General features: G+C 41.9%; 1 protein-coding gene across 4 annotated transcripts in view; it reads right to left on the reverse strand.

Annotated features, from left to right (window-relative positions):
- The window catches only part of CACNA1H (calcium voltage-gated channel subunit alpha1 H), a 710,377-nt gene extending 699,872 nt beyond the window's left edge, over positions 1 to 10,505 (reverse strand). For 3 of the 4 annotated variants that reach the window (XM_089656030.1, XM_089656029.1, XM_089656027.1), the window contains exons 1-2: positions 10,116 to 10,505; positions 530 to 843 (exon numbers count right to left, since the gene is read on the reverse strand). In XM_089656030.1, the coding sequence (XP_089512156.1) occupies positions 530 to 828 (299 nt within the window). In that variant the 5' untranslated portion in view covers positions 829 to 843; positions 10,116 to 10,505. The remainder of the gene's footprint in view (positions 1 to 529; positions 844 to 10,115) is intronic. The other variant, XM_089656028.1, reaches the window with a different exon arrangement.
- Positions 10,506 to 12,501: the final 1,996 nt, after the last annotated feature.

A 12,501-nucleotide genomic window follows, 5' to 3' on the forward strand; every position in this document is an offset into this window, starting at 1 on the left:
AACTAAAACATTTTCATGGAAATTTTTTCAAAACAGTATCCCTGGGCTGGGTATCTACCAGTTACATAGGCACAGCTTTATATTTAAGCCACTGAGGGTGAAATGTAATTAGAAGTTTGCCTATCTTGCTCCTATATGTGCACCATGTAGTGGAAGAAGTGGGTGTTGACGTAACATTTTTGAGGACAATGACAGATATGTAGGGTGGCTAAAGTAATAACTGGTTATATTTAATGAACAATACCCTGCTTGATAATTAGACTGGGGTTTTTCTTTAATAACCAATATGTTTTGCTTCATGTTCCTTCAGCAGCACTACAACTTCAAGTCATCCAAGAGATGGCAGCCACAAGGTTCTCCCAATGTATTAACACATCTTAAGATTCCAACCAACAAAATATAACATTTTGTACACAATTCAGACATTTTAAAAGGGCAAGACTTATCCTACCAACTGCCCTGTCCTGCATGAGAGGAATCAGGCACAATAAAGATTCAATAAGTTATCCAGCATCTTTGGAAAGGATATGGGTTACAGACCAGTTTGAGGCACCAGCTTCGCGGTCGGGTGGTTTGTTTGAGACAGAAGAACACGGTGGGAGCCAAAGCCGGGTAGGGGACCTGCTCTTCTTCTTCGGAGCCTTGCCGGTGACTCTGACCTTGTCCAGATGACTCTCCAGAACCCATGCTCCCCAAGGCCGACTTTTCTGCACTTCCACCATCGTCCTCCTCCGTGGGTTCCCCCGCCGGTGGCATGGGGGGGATAGGAACCCTGATGTCATCTCCTGCCAGAGGCTGAAAAGGCTCTCTTCTCTCGCCATCAGTCATGATAGCAAACGGCACCTAGGAACACATGAAGAAGAAGTCAATGTATGGGCAAAAAAAGCCTGGACTTGTAGAGAGCATTATGATATGACCTGTGGTAGCACATCAAAGCACCATGGAAACATACAATATACGGAAGACTTTCTCAAGCTTTTCAACACAGAGGAAACATTGAAACATTACTATATCCACAGTTCATGATACATTAGTGTGATGGTCACTGGGAAGAATGCTCCTTACGCTTGTGGTCATAGGGAAGAATTACCCCCGTACAGATAGCTAAAAAGATTATTGTTGTCAGTGGAAATGTATCTGAGAAACCAAAATTGGTCATTGCTCAAGGAACCTCTGAAGAAATCCTAGGGTTCCCTGGAACCCTGGTTGAGAAATCCTGATATGAGTTCTAAAGATCTAGAAGCAAAGAGTCCTTTGATCAACATTTGTTCCTTTGGTCAACATTTTAATAACAATTTCTTTGGGAAACTGTTATGAAATTAATGAACTTGAAAGCCGAACTCTGCGATTATTGTAAAAAAATACCCTTTCAGTATGCTCTTCCTGCCCTGCAAGGTTTAACTAACTGTTGAGTCTGGAGTTAGGCCTCTTGCACTCTGCAGCTTGGAAAAGCTCAGTACAGAATTTTTTTTTTATCAAGGTAAAATGTAGCCCATTATTTATAATGTGCCTTTGCATACAGGCATGTAAAGAAGCGGCGTGTATTCTTCAGTAAAACAAAAATAGAAAAATCTACATTTTTGGTCAGTAATTTATTCTGCGTTCGCGCATTTACACGCAAATACGGGCGAAAGAGCGCAAATATGCGCAAAACAAATGCCTGAAACTACATCCAAATATGCAGATGCTCAAACATCAGTACCGTGTGCAAGAGGCCTTAGAGGAATAAGCTGTAAAGCTAGGCTCACACCTGCGAAAAGGCGTGCACATGTTTTCTACGCATGTAAGGTGGACCGTTCATTTCAATAGCTGTCCTACCCACAAAAAAACACGGGGAAAGAAATCCCCAACCCTTTTGTAAAATTGGATGAAGAATTAATGCCACCCCTGTCTGCTAAAGAGCAGTGCGTTTCTGTGTCAGGAAAGCGTGCGATTTTACGTGTCTTCCCAACACACATAGATGTGAACCAAGGGTAACACTTACCTTACTCCTGGCTCTGGCAGGATTCCTGCTCTCACCTGTTCTCTCCGATGCTCCAGGTTTTGGGTGGGGCCTCATCAATCTCACATAAGATGCAGGACTCCTAGTCCTGCATTGTCTGTAACGAGTGTGAACAAACAGAAGAGGCTTTGGAGGGCTGTTTGTACAATGTGGCGAGGAATAGGTTAAATGTTGCAGCTTATTCCTCTGACCCTAGACTTGACAAGCATCGAACCCTTGAAATGCAGAAAGACCCCATTGAACGAATACCTTATAAAGTTCAGTTTTAAGGCAAAACTGTGATCTAAAGACGTTTCAAAAGTTGCTAAAATGCTCACTAACTGGCTGCACTTCTCATCCCACGTCTTCAATACTTTCAAACAAATACGGATCTGGTGTTCTGAGCTCAGCCTATCTTCTAACCTGCATGCCGTTTCCAGCTCAGAATCCCAAAGCATCAGCCAAGCAGTTAGTATACTTTAAAGGAGGTCAGCAATGGCAGATTCCATATTTCTCTTACTGACTGTCCCAGCACTGGAAAAAAGAAAACTAGTTTATCCATTAACCTATACACCACGAATATTTTTTTTCTATGTGCCCACTCTCCTTAAAAATCACTGAGTGTGGGAGGGAGGTGTCGCGTGACTGCCCCCTCCAATGGCAGCTATAACATGCTGAAGAGGGGGAGTGGCCATACATACAGTAGCTCCTCATTTTTTTAATCCATCCACATGGGCATGATTATAAGACGATTGGAAAACCAAAAAACAGTTAAAAAAGAATGAGTTGTTTTTTTATCTGAAACTGCATCTGGGGTTATGCTAAGTGGTTAATTTAGGTGGAAAGAAAACTAAGCACTGACCAGAGTTTTTCTTTAAAACAGAAGTTTGGGGGCTATAACTGCTACCTTTTAAAGTGGAAGTGGGGGTGAGAGAGAGAAAGGGGATAAGAGAGAGAAGGTAAAAGAGAGAGAGGGGATAAGAGAGAGGGGGTAAGAGAGAGGGGATAAGAGAGAGGGGTAAGAGAGAAGGGATAAAAGAGGGAGAGAGTGTGTGAGAGAGAGGGAGAGGGGGTGAGAGAGAAAGGGGGGACAAGAGAGAGGGGGTAAAAGAGAAAGAGGGGGTGAGAGAGAGGGGGGATAAGAGAGAGGGGGTAAAAGAGAAAGTGGTGGTGAGAGAGAGGGGGGGGATAAGAGAGAGGGGGTAAAAGAGAGAGAGGGGATAAGAGAGAGGAAGTAAGAGAGAGGGGGGGAGAGAGAGGGGGGATAAGAAAGAGTGGGTAAAAGATAGAGAGGGGATAAGAGAGAGGGGTTAAAAGAGGGAGAGTGGGTGTGTGAGAGTGTGTGTGAGGGGGGGGGGGGGAAGAGAAAAGGGGTAAAAGAGAGAGGGGGGTGAGAGAAAGGGGGGATAAGAGAGAGGGGTTTGAGAGAGGGGGGATGAGAGAGAGAGAGGGGGGGGTAAGAGAGAGGGGGTGAGAGAGAGTGGATAAGAGAGAGGGGGTGAGAGAGAGGGGATAAGAGAGAGGGGGTGAGAGAGAGGGGATAAGAGAGAGGGGGTGAGAGAGAGCGGGGGTGAGAAAGAGAGAGAGAGGATAAGAGAGAGGGGGTTAACGAGAGAGAGAGGGGGCGAGAGAGAGGGAATAAGATAGAGAGGTAAAAGAGAGAGGGGGGTGAGGGAGAGAGGATAAGAGAGAGGGGGTTAAAGAGAGAGAGAGGGGGGTGAGAGAGAGAGAGAATAAGATAGAGGGGTAAAAGAGAGAAAGGGGGTGAGAGAGGGGGGATAAGAGAGAGGGGGTAAAAGAGAGAGAGAGAGAGCAGGCACACTTTTTATTGCAGAAAAGACATCCAATGTTTCTTCTGCAATAAGCTACACCTACCTGCCTGATCACAGTGATCCCCAGACAGTAAACTGAGCAGCACACGCACAGCTCAATCTACAGTGGGTGGCCCAATCCAAAGTGCTGGGATGACTAGCTCCTGTGCATAAGTGACATCATCCTGCGCTAGCCAATGAAGAGGCCCAAAAACTTGCACAAAGGAGAAGATGCCGGCACCGGAGGAACCACTGGACAGTTGAGTATCTCTGGCCTTAGCTCTGCTTTAATAAAGGATGCTGTAAATGCATTCATCATAAAGTGGCTTTTTAAAAATATAAATCTTGTTTTCATTTTTTTTATTTACCCTTTATTACATCTCAGTGCATTTCTTCTCCTGCAGCCTCTTTGCAGCCACTTCCTATCTACATGCACTCAAGTGATCACTGCATGGAATTCCTCAAGATAGGTTTTCCAAAGGTGACAACAATGGATAATGCTTGTATAATGTTTGTTAAAATGGTCACTTGTAGTCCTCATCAAAAGCCCATGTGACAGGGTGAAAATGCAGGAGCACAATCAAGAGACAGATACTTTGTTGTTTGTTGTCTGTGCAAACTGACATATGCTCCACAGTTGTTCTAGCGATTTACCAGCAAACTGAAGATTTTATTTTTCATTTTATTGAGTCCATCTAAGCCTTGTTAAATTTCCCTTATGACAGGGGAGTGTTATTTGCCCCCGAAATGCATTGGCCGTTTTATTTAATGAACAATTAAAGCAATTAAAGCAATGTGGACTCCTTTACCTTTCAGTCTAGTGATCCTGTTGTATGTTTTTTATGCCAGGGACAGAGAAATGTCAGCCTTTAACAGAGAACGCCAGGAGAAGGACCTTAATGGGGGGGGGGGGGGATCATTATGTATTATTTTAATAACATTTGTAAATGTAAAAAGATAACTTTTGAAATGACATCTCCATGTTAAGTCTATAACATGCTGTAGTAGAGGGCTGTAGTATGCTGCAGTCAATAATGCTAGACCAGTCTTTCTCAATCATTTTTGCACCGGTGGAACTCTTGAAGATATATATTATCTCAGAGAACCCCTGACAAGAAATTTTTTATAATCAGTTCATGGTACATTATCATGATTAGTAAGTTGTAGATATAAAAATAAATTAAAGAATAAAGAGCGTGGTATATTTTGAGAATGTGACAACCAAAGAAGATAATTTTTAACACCCCCACGAACTATATGACATAATAATTTTCAGTGATAATCATTAAATAAAAGTAACAAGCATAATGGATAGAAAAGAAACTTAGACATTAAAAATAGTACTGGCCCTTTCCATTGGTAGCCAGTGGAGAATTGACCCTTTCCATTGGTGGTCAGTGGAAAAATGACCCTTTCCATTGGTGGTCAGTGGAGAAGTGACCCTTTCCATTGGTGGTGGGTGGAGAAGTGTCTTTTTCCACTGGTGGTCAGTGGAGAAGGGCCCTTTCCATTGGTGGTCAGTTGAGAAGTGGACCTTTTCATTGGAGGTCAGTGGAGAAGTGGCTTTTTCCATTGATGGTCAGTGGAGAAGGGCCCTTTCCATTTGTAGTCAGAGGAGAGGTGGCCTTTTTCATTGGTGGTCAGTGGAGAAGTGGTTCTTTCTGTTGGTGGTCAGTGGAGCAATGTTTCTTTCCATTGGTGGCCAGTGAACAAGTGACCCTTATCATTGGCGTTAAATGTATTGCTTGTCTACATTGTGTGTCAATGGGAGAACTACCCTAAATTAGTGGTCAATGGGAGAAGGGCCAACTTACACTGGTGGTCCATGTAGTGTCCTCTTACATTGATGGTCAGGCAAGAGATTAATCCACCATACCCCCCACTACTCAAGGAACCCTTAGCAGCCTCTGGAGGAGCTCTAGGGTACCACAGAACCCTGGCTGAGAATATCTGTGCTAGACAGGTGTTAACTTAGTAAGACAGTGTTGGCATTGCAAATTCATCACTGCAGAATATTCAAATACAACACCATGATTATACGAAAAAGATAAATGTACTGACTGTAACCATCTGAAAAAACAGTCAAATTTATTACACTTTGATGTTGGTGTGGCATTTGTTAAACCTGGAACCTCCTCTCCTGACTGTTGACAACTATCTGAGCAAGTTTAAACATTCTCTGAGGGTAGAAGTTTGAGGCAAGGAATTGGAAAAATTCGATGTATTCCTTGCTCTGGCAATGTATATCAGATGTAGTGATGAGCTGAGGAACACAACTCAGTAGAACAGCCTTTCTCAACCAGGGTTCCATAGAACACCATGGTTCCACCAGATGTTAGGGTTTCCTTGAGTACCTCTAGAAGATCCTTAGGGTTAATAGGGGATCTTCCAGAAATTAGCATTTTCTGCCTCTTAGATAAGTAACCACTGACACCAATGAACTTTTTTAGCTATCTGTAAAAGGAACATTCTTCTAACTGACCACCAATATAAAGACCATCCTTCCAAATGACCATCAATTTAAGGAGCTTTTTTTCTCACTGACCATCAAACTAATATATTGTAAGATGAAGATAAAAGTAGTTATTAGCGGATGTTCCCTGAGACTAGTTATTTCAAGGGTTCCTCCATGTTCAGAAAGCCCGCTCTATAAAGATCTAAGACAAGGGTGTCCAACCTACCTTCATAACCCACCTCAAATAAAGCCTGGGAAAGATTTGGAACAGATAACAGCAAAAAAAAAAAAAAAAAAAGAAAAGCTAGGGAACCAACCAAGGTCACACACCAAATGTCTCAAAACTCACAAGACAAGTTAAAAACCGCTAAAATTAAACGACAAGAGACACACAGAGGGGAAATTGAGCAGGCAAAAGAAAAAACAAAACAAAAAAACAACAGAGGCATATATTTGAAAAGATGGAGACAGACAGAAGACAATAGGAGAGATTTGCTAAGGAGAAAAATAGAAGAGGCAAAAGAAAGCAACTCGTAGCTGAGCGGTAAATTAGGGGCTTGTAATTTAATAAAGCATATTTTTCCTCTTGAGCATCTGACATACAAAAGAACACATAGTGTTCTTAACGATGGCGAATTTAAGTGAGTTTCCAAGATTACTGTTTGTCTAAGGACAGAAGCTTCAAAGTATTTGGAGCTCTTTGTCTGCAAGTAGGCACTCCCTAATATTTCTTTTTGTTGGCAAAAAAATCTAAGGAGGGTACCATGCCCACTTAAATTAGGTATTTAATGGACAAGTCTAAAGCCATTTAATCACCACTATCATTTCACTCTCTTGAATTAAATGTTTATGAAAAATAGGGCATCCTTAAAGGACAAAGTCCCATACCCTTACTGCATAATACAATACCAATTCCTGCACAATCCTATACAGAAGCCACTTTTGTAGTGTACGCTTGCCCAGAGGACAAGTGATGTCTATACACTGCACCCCTAAATCTGACAGCACAGTATATCTCTCCAAGGGGAGAAATGCATAAACTCCCCAAAGCATGTCCTTATTAAAGATGAAAATACAGTCCTGTATATACAATGTACATGATCTATGGGCTGATTCAGTACCCAGAGTACACAGGCATCCATAATAAAGTCATAAGGGTCTTAATGGTCCTATAGATCATATAGTGCATGCTGTCTAAAAAGCATGATCATGCCCAGGCTACGCATGTAATGTATACAGTTCGCAGACAGCCAATGTGCTGCAGCCACCTACTGTACATATTATATATTCCAAGTGCTGATTTTTTTTTTTTTTTGCCTTTGCCAAGCAAGCCTTACAAAGGATGGCTGTGCCCAAATTAGGCAAACACACATTTGTAAAAAGTGGAAAACAAGGCTGGGAACCAAGAGGGAATGATTTCCTGCGCCCAGCCTTGTGTACAGCATATGTACTCTGCAAATAAGTGAAGTTAAGCCTTACAGAAACCCCCTAAAGCCCCCTCCTTTCTCCTTCCTGGTGGTGCGGAGAGAAAAGGAAGAAGATTCTAATAAACAATTACACTTTAACAGCTTATTCTTTTTAACTTTAAGAGAAGCTTTCTTCGGAGTTAATTAGGAGACCACCCCTCCCCTTCCCCTTAAAAAAAAAAATCTGCGCTAGTTTATGCAAAATGTATATACTCTAAATATCATGCCGATTTTTTATATGCAATCTTTTATTGAGCAACCTGCAAGGGTTAAAACTGCTAAAAGGCTCAAAAATAATATATACTCAATAGAATAAACTGTCAAATGGTAGGTTAACCTGTGATAAAGCTTCCTCATTATACTGGCAAAGCAAAGGTTAAGTGCTGCTAAACTGTAAGCAGTTGCAACTGGGGAAGTAAGGGTTAACTGAGGCGGCCTACAACAAAGCTCTATCACCTGTAAGGGGTAATGAAAGGAGAATAGGAAAAAGCAAGGGGTAAATCCAACTGTGAAAGTTTGCTGGCATAGCCGGGGTTAAGTGTCTGCCAGAACTACCCCGTATCCTCCAGGGCCCAACCTGGGACAGCAAAGCAAGGGTTAAATGCTGCAAAACTGTGAGCAGTAAGCTGCAGCTGAGGAAGTAAGGGTTAACTGAGGCATGCCTAAGACCAAGCTGTTTGATCTGTAATGAAAACCCCACTGGGAAAAGTAAAGATTACAATCAACTAAGAAAGCCTGCTGGCAAAAACAGGGTTAACCGCCTGCCAGACCAAATCCCTTGTCCTCCAGGGCCCAACCTGGCACAGCAGGCATTGAACGCTGCTAAAATAAATACATTATATATATATGATCCTTGGAAAATCAAAGGGTTAAATGCTCTTAAAACTCCCTCCCTTCTTGCCCTGATTGCAATCGGCCGGGAAAGCAAAGGGTTACACTAAGTTGAAAACTCCCACCCCAGCCTGCAAGGGTTAAACACTTACAGAAAAGGGTTAAATGAGGATGGTTAGGGGAACACACCAAGGGGGTTAAATGATGATGTTAGGGGAACTTACCAAGGGGTCAAATGATGATGGTTAGGGGAACACACCAAGGGGTTAAATGATGATGGTTAAGGGAACACACCAAAGGGGTTAAAAAATGATGGTTAGGGGAGCACACCAAGGAGTTAAATGATGATGGTTAGGGGAGCACACCAAGGGGTTAAATGATGATGGTTAGGGGAACACACCAAGGGGGTTAAATGATGATGGTTAGTGGAACATATCAATGGGGTTAAATGAGGATGGTTAGGGGAACACACCAAGGGGTTAAATGAGGATGGTGAGGGGAACACACCAAGGGGTCAATTGATGATGGTTAAGGGAACACACCAAGGGGATAAATAATGATGGTTAGGGGAACACACCAAGGGGTTAAATGATGATGGTTAGCGGAACATATCAATGGGGTTAAATGAGGATGGTTAGGGGAACACACCGAGGGGTTAAATGATGATGGTTAGGGGAACACACCAAGGGGTCAATTGATGATGGTTAAGGGAACACACCAAGGGGTTAAATAATGATGGTTAGGGGAACACACCAAGAGGTTAGATGATGATGGTTAGGGGAACACACCAAGGGGTTAAATGATGATGGTTAGGGGAAGACACCAAGGGGGTTAAATGATGACGGTTAGGGGAACACACCAAGGGGGTTAAATGATGATGGTTAGGGAAACACAGAAGGGGTTAAATGATGATGGTTAGCAGAACACACCAAGAGGTTAAATGATGATGGTTAGGGGAACAAACCAAGGGGTTAAATGATGATGGTTAAGGGAACACACCAAGGGGTTAAATGATGATGGTTAGGGGAACACACCAAGAGGGTCAAATGATGATGGTTAGGGGAACACACCAAGGGGTTAAGTGATGATGGTGAGGGGAACACACCAAGGGGTTAAATGATGATGGTGAGGGAAGCACACCAAGAGGGTTAAATGATGATGTTTAGGGGAACACACCAAGAGGTTAAAGCAACTCAAGTGGCACCAACTTGCAAGGGAAGGGGTTAAACCATCACAAATAGAGCCAGCTGGCCAAGCAAGGGTTAAGTGCTGCTAAAACCGCCCTTGTTATGCCAGCTGCCTGGAAAAGTAGGGGTTAAATATTGTAAAAAAACACCCTCATTAAGCCCTGCCAGGGGTGTCTTGAGTACTGTTCCAGCACCAGTCCGCTTCTCTTGCTCAGAGGAAGAGTTAAGTCCTGCCAAAACTGCCCAAAAAATTAACCCTTTACAGGCTAGCAGGGCATGGGCACCCTAATGCCCACCTTAACCCTCCCAAAAAAAAAGATGGACCTGGCCAGTAGGGACTAGCAGACACCCCACTTATTGAACATGGCATTGGGTGGCACTTACCTTAATTTAACGGATTCCTGTCTTCCCAAAAGCATAGCTCACCTCCACTTCACATGAAACCCCAAGAGTAATAATAGTAGATGGGGGTGAAGGGGGTGACAGGTTCCCCCCCTCCTCCTCCTGAGCTCCAGTGATCTAGTAGATCCCACAGATCCAGAGGTTGTTTTTTGGGGGGCTGGGTACCAGATGTGAAGATGCTGTCTTGTTTGAGATGCTGCCTGCTCTGATCAATCCCCCAAATAATGAGTAATCCAGGTGAGTGCTGAGCTGGGGGTGCTGCGGAAACCGGTCCCCTCTTCTCTCCTCTCCCCGGGAGCCCCGGCTGGGGTGCGATGGGATACAGCGTGGAGCCTGCGAGCCCAGCAAAGCTTAAACTGGAGAGGAAACTTCAGATGTACCGGAGGGAGGAGAGAGAGGAGGAGAGGAGGAGAGGAGGGGGCAAGGGAGGGGAGAGGGAAGGGATGCTGAAGAGGTAACTCTGCTCTGTAGATTATAATCTCCATGTTCAGCCTCAGCTCATCACACCTCTGAATTCAGGATCTCTGCTGGGTCACATCATAGAAATGGGAACAGATGGGGATACCAACGTTCTAACTGGGATGCAAAGGACAGAGCTGGCTCTGGCAAAGCTGAGCTCCAGGCAGATAAAATAAATACAGCAGTTATGTATTCAGTAAAACATAATGAGATGTCTAAGTACTTTACATTTAAAGTGGTAATACACTCCTGTGCAGCACCATTCAAACTGGGAGAGGGAGGGGCAGCACTGGGAGCCACTCAGGTGTGCTATGTGTACAGGTACTGCCATGAAACAGCCAAAAAAATAAAATAAAAATTATTTTCTAATTTTGTGGAGGAGAAACTCCCAGTTTTGCTCTAATTAAAATTTTCTAACTATTATAAATAATTAACATTATTATTATCATTATTATTATTATTACAGGTACTTATACAGCACCGTCAATTTATGCAGCGCTATATATATATATATATATATATATATAAAATTATGCATCAAAACTAAATATAATAATTACATTTTTTATTATAAATTATTGCTATCAGCATTATTACTATTATATCATTAATATAATTATGTATTAAAATTGATTAAAGGCTGTATTATTAGTGTATGTGTGATAGTTTATTTACTTTATTTAGTGTTCTTTGTGTCTATATCTATCTATCTCAGGGGCGGACTGACCATTTGGAAACTCGGGCACTGCCCGAGGGCCCGGGGTCAGTAGGGGGCCCCATGAGATGCCCCTGGTACCTTTTTCATAGGCTTTTTTGAGTTTGGGCAAGGACACAGGGGCCCCATAATCCCCTATTGCCCGGGGGCCCCATGAGTTGTCAGTCCGCCCCTGATCTATCTATCTACATATATATATATATATATATATATATATATATACTCCAAAGACATGCTGGTTGGTTAATTGGCCACTGTCTAAATTGTCCCTAGTATGTGTATGTATGAATGTGAGTTAGGGACCTTAGATTGTACACCCCTTGAGGGTTAGGGACTGATGTGAATATACAATATATATGTGTAAAGCGCTGCGTAAGATTGACGGTGCCATATAAGTACCTGAAATAAATAAATAATAAAAATAATAAATATATATATATATATATATATATATATATATATATATATATATAAACACATACACACAAAGAACACTAAATAAATATAACCTAAATATATATAAAATTATGCATCAAAACTAAATATAATAATTAACATTATTTATTCTAAATTATTATCAGCAATATTATTATATCATTATTGTAATTATGTATTAAAATTAATTAAAGGTTGTGCTATTAGTGTATGTATGATAGTTTATTTATTTTATTTAGTGTTCTTTGTGTGCATGTGTTTTTTTTGTTTTTCTGTATGTGTGTGTTTGATCATGATTTGTGGACTGTGGTTTAAAATGTTTTATTCCAATGTCTGTTTGAAATAATTTCTGGATATAAAAAAAAAGAAAAATAATGAGGTTAGTAAGGGGCTGTTTTTTTTTTTTAGCAGAGGAACAGGCCCATAACTAAAGGCATTTTCTTTTTTTGTAAAACAAAAGTGAATTGATTAAATTTTTGCACTGGAGTTTAAAGAACACCTCAACCATGACCACTTGATCACAGATGCAATATGCAGGCTCCTGTAGATTGTTCCTCCAGCCCCAGGTCAAAGATTTTTGGTTATGGAGGTGAAGGTAGTAAACAATGGACTCCACAAGCATTGACATCACCACAATGCAACCATGGGCATCAAAACATTGCATCCATTGCCATTGAATTGCAGGTGCAATGTGCAGGCTCCTGTAGATTGTTCCTCCAGCCCCAGGTCAAAGACTTTTGGTTATGGAGCTGAAGGTAG

Source organism: Staurois parvus, unplaced genomic scaffold (genome assembly GCF_062004578.1).
Source record: "Staurois parvus isolate SC_StPar_1 unplaced genomic scaffold, SC_StPar_1.0 ptg000882l, whole genome shotgun sequence".
In the NCBI taxonomy this organism is placed as follows: Eukaryota; Metazoa; Chordata; class Amphibia; order Anura; family Ranidae; genus Staurois; species Staurois parvus.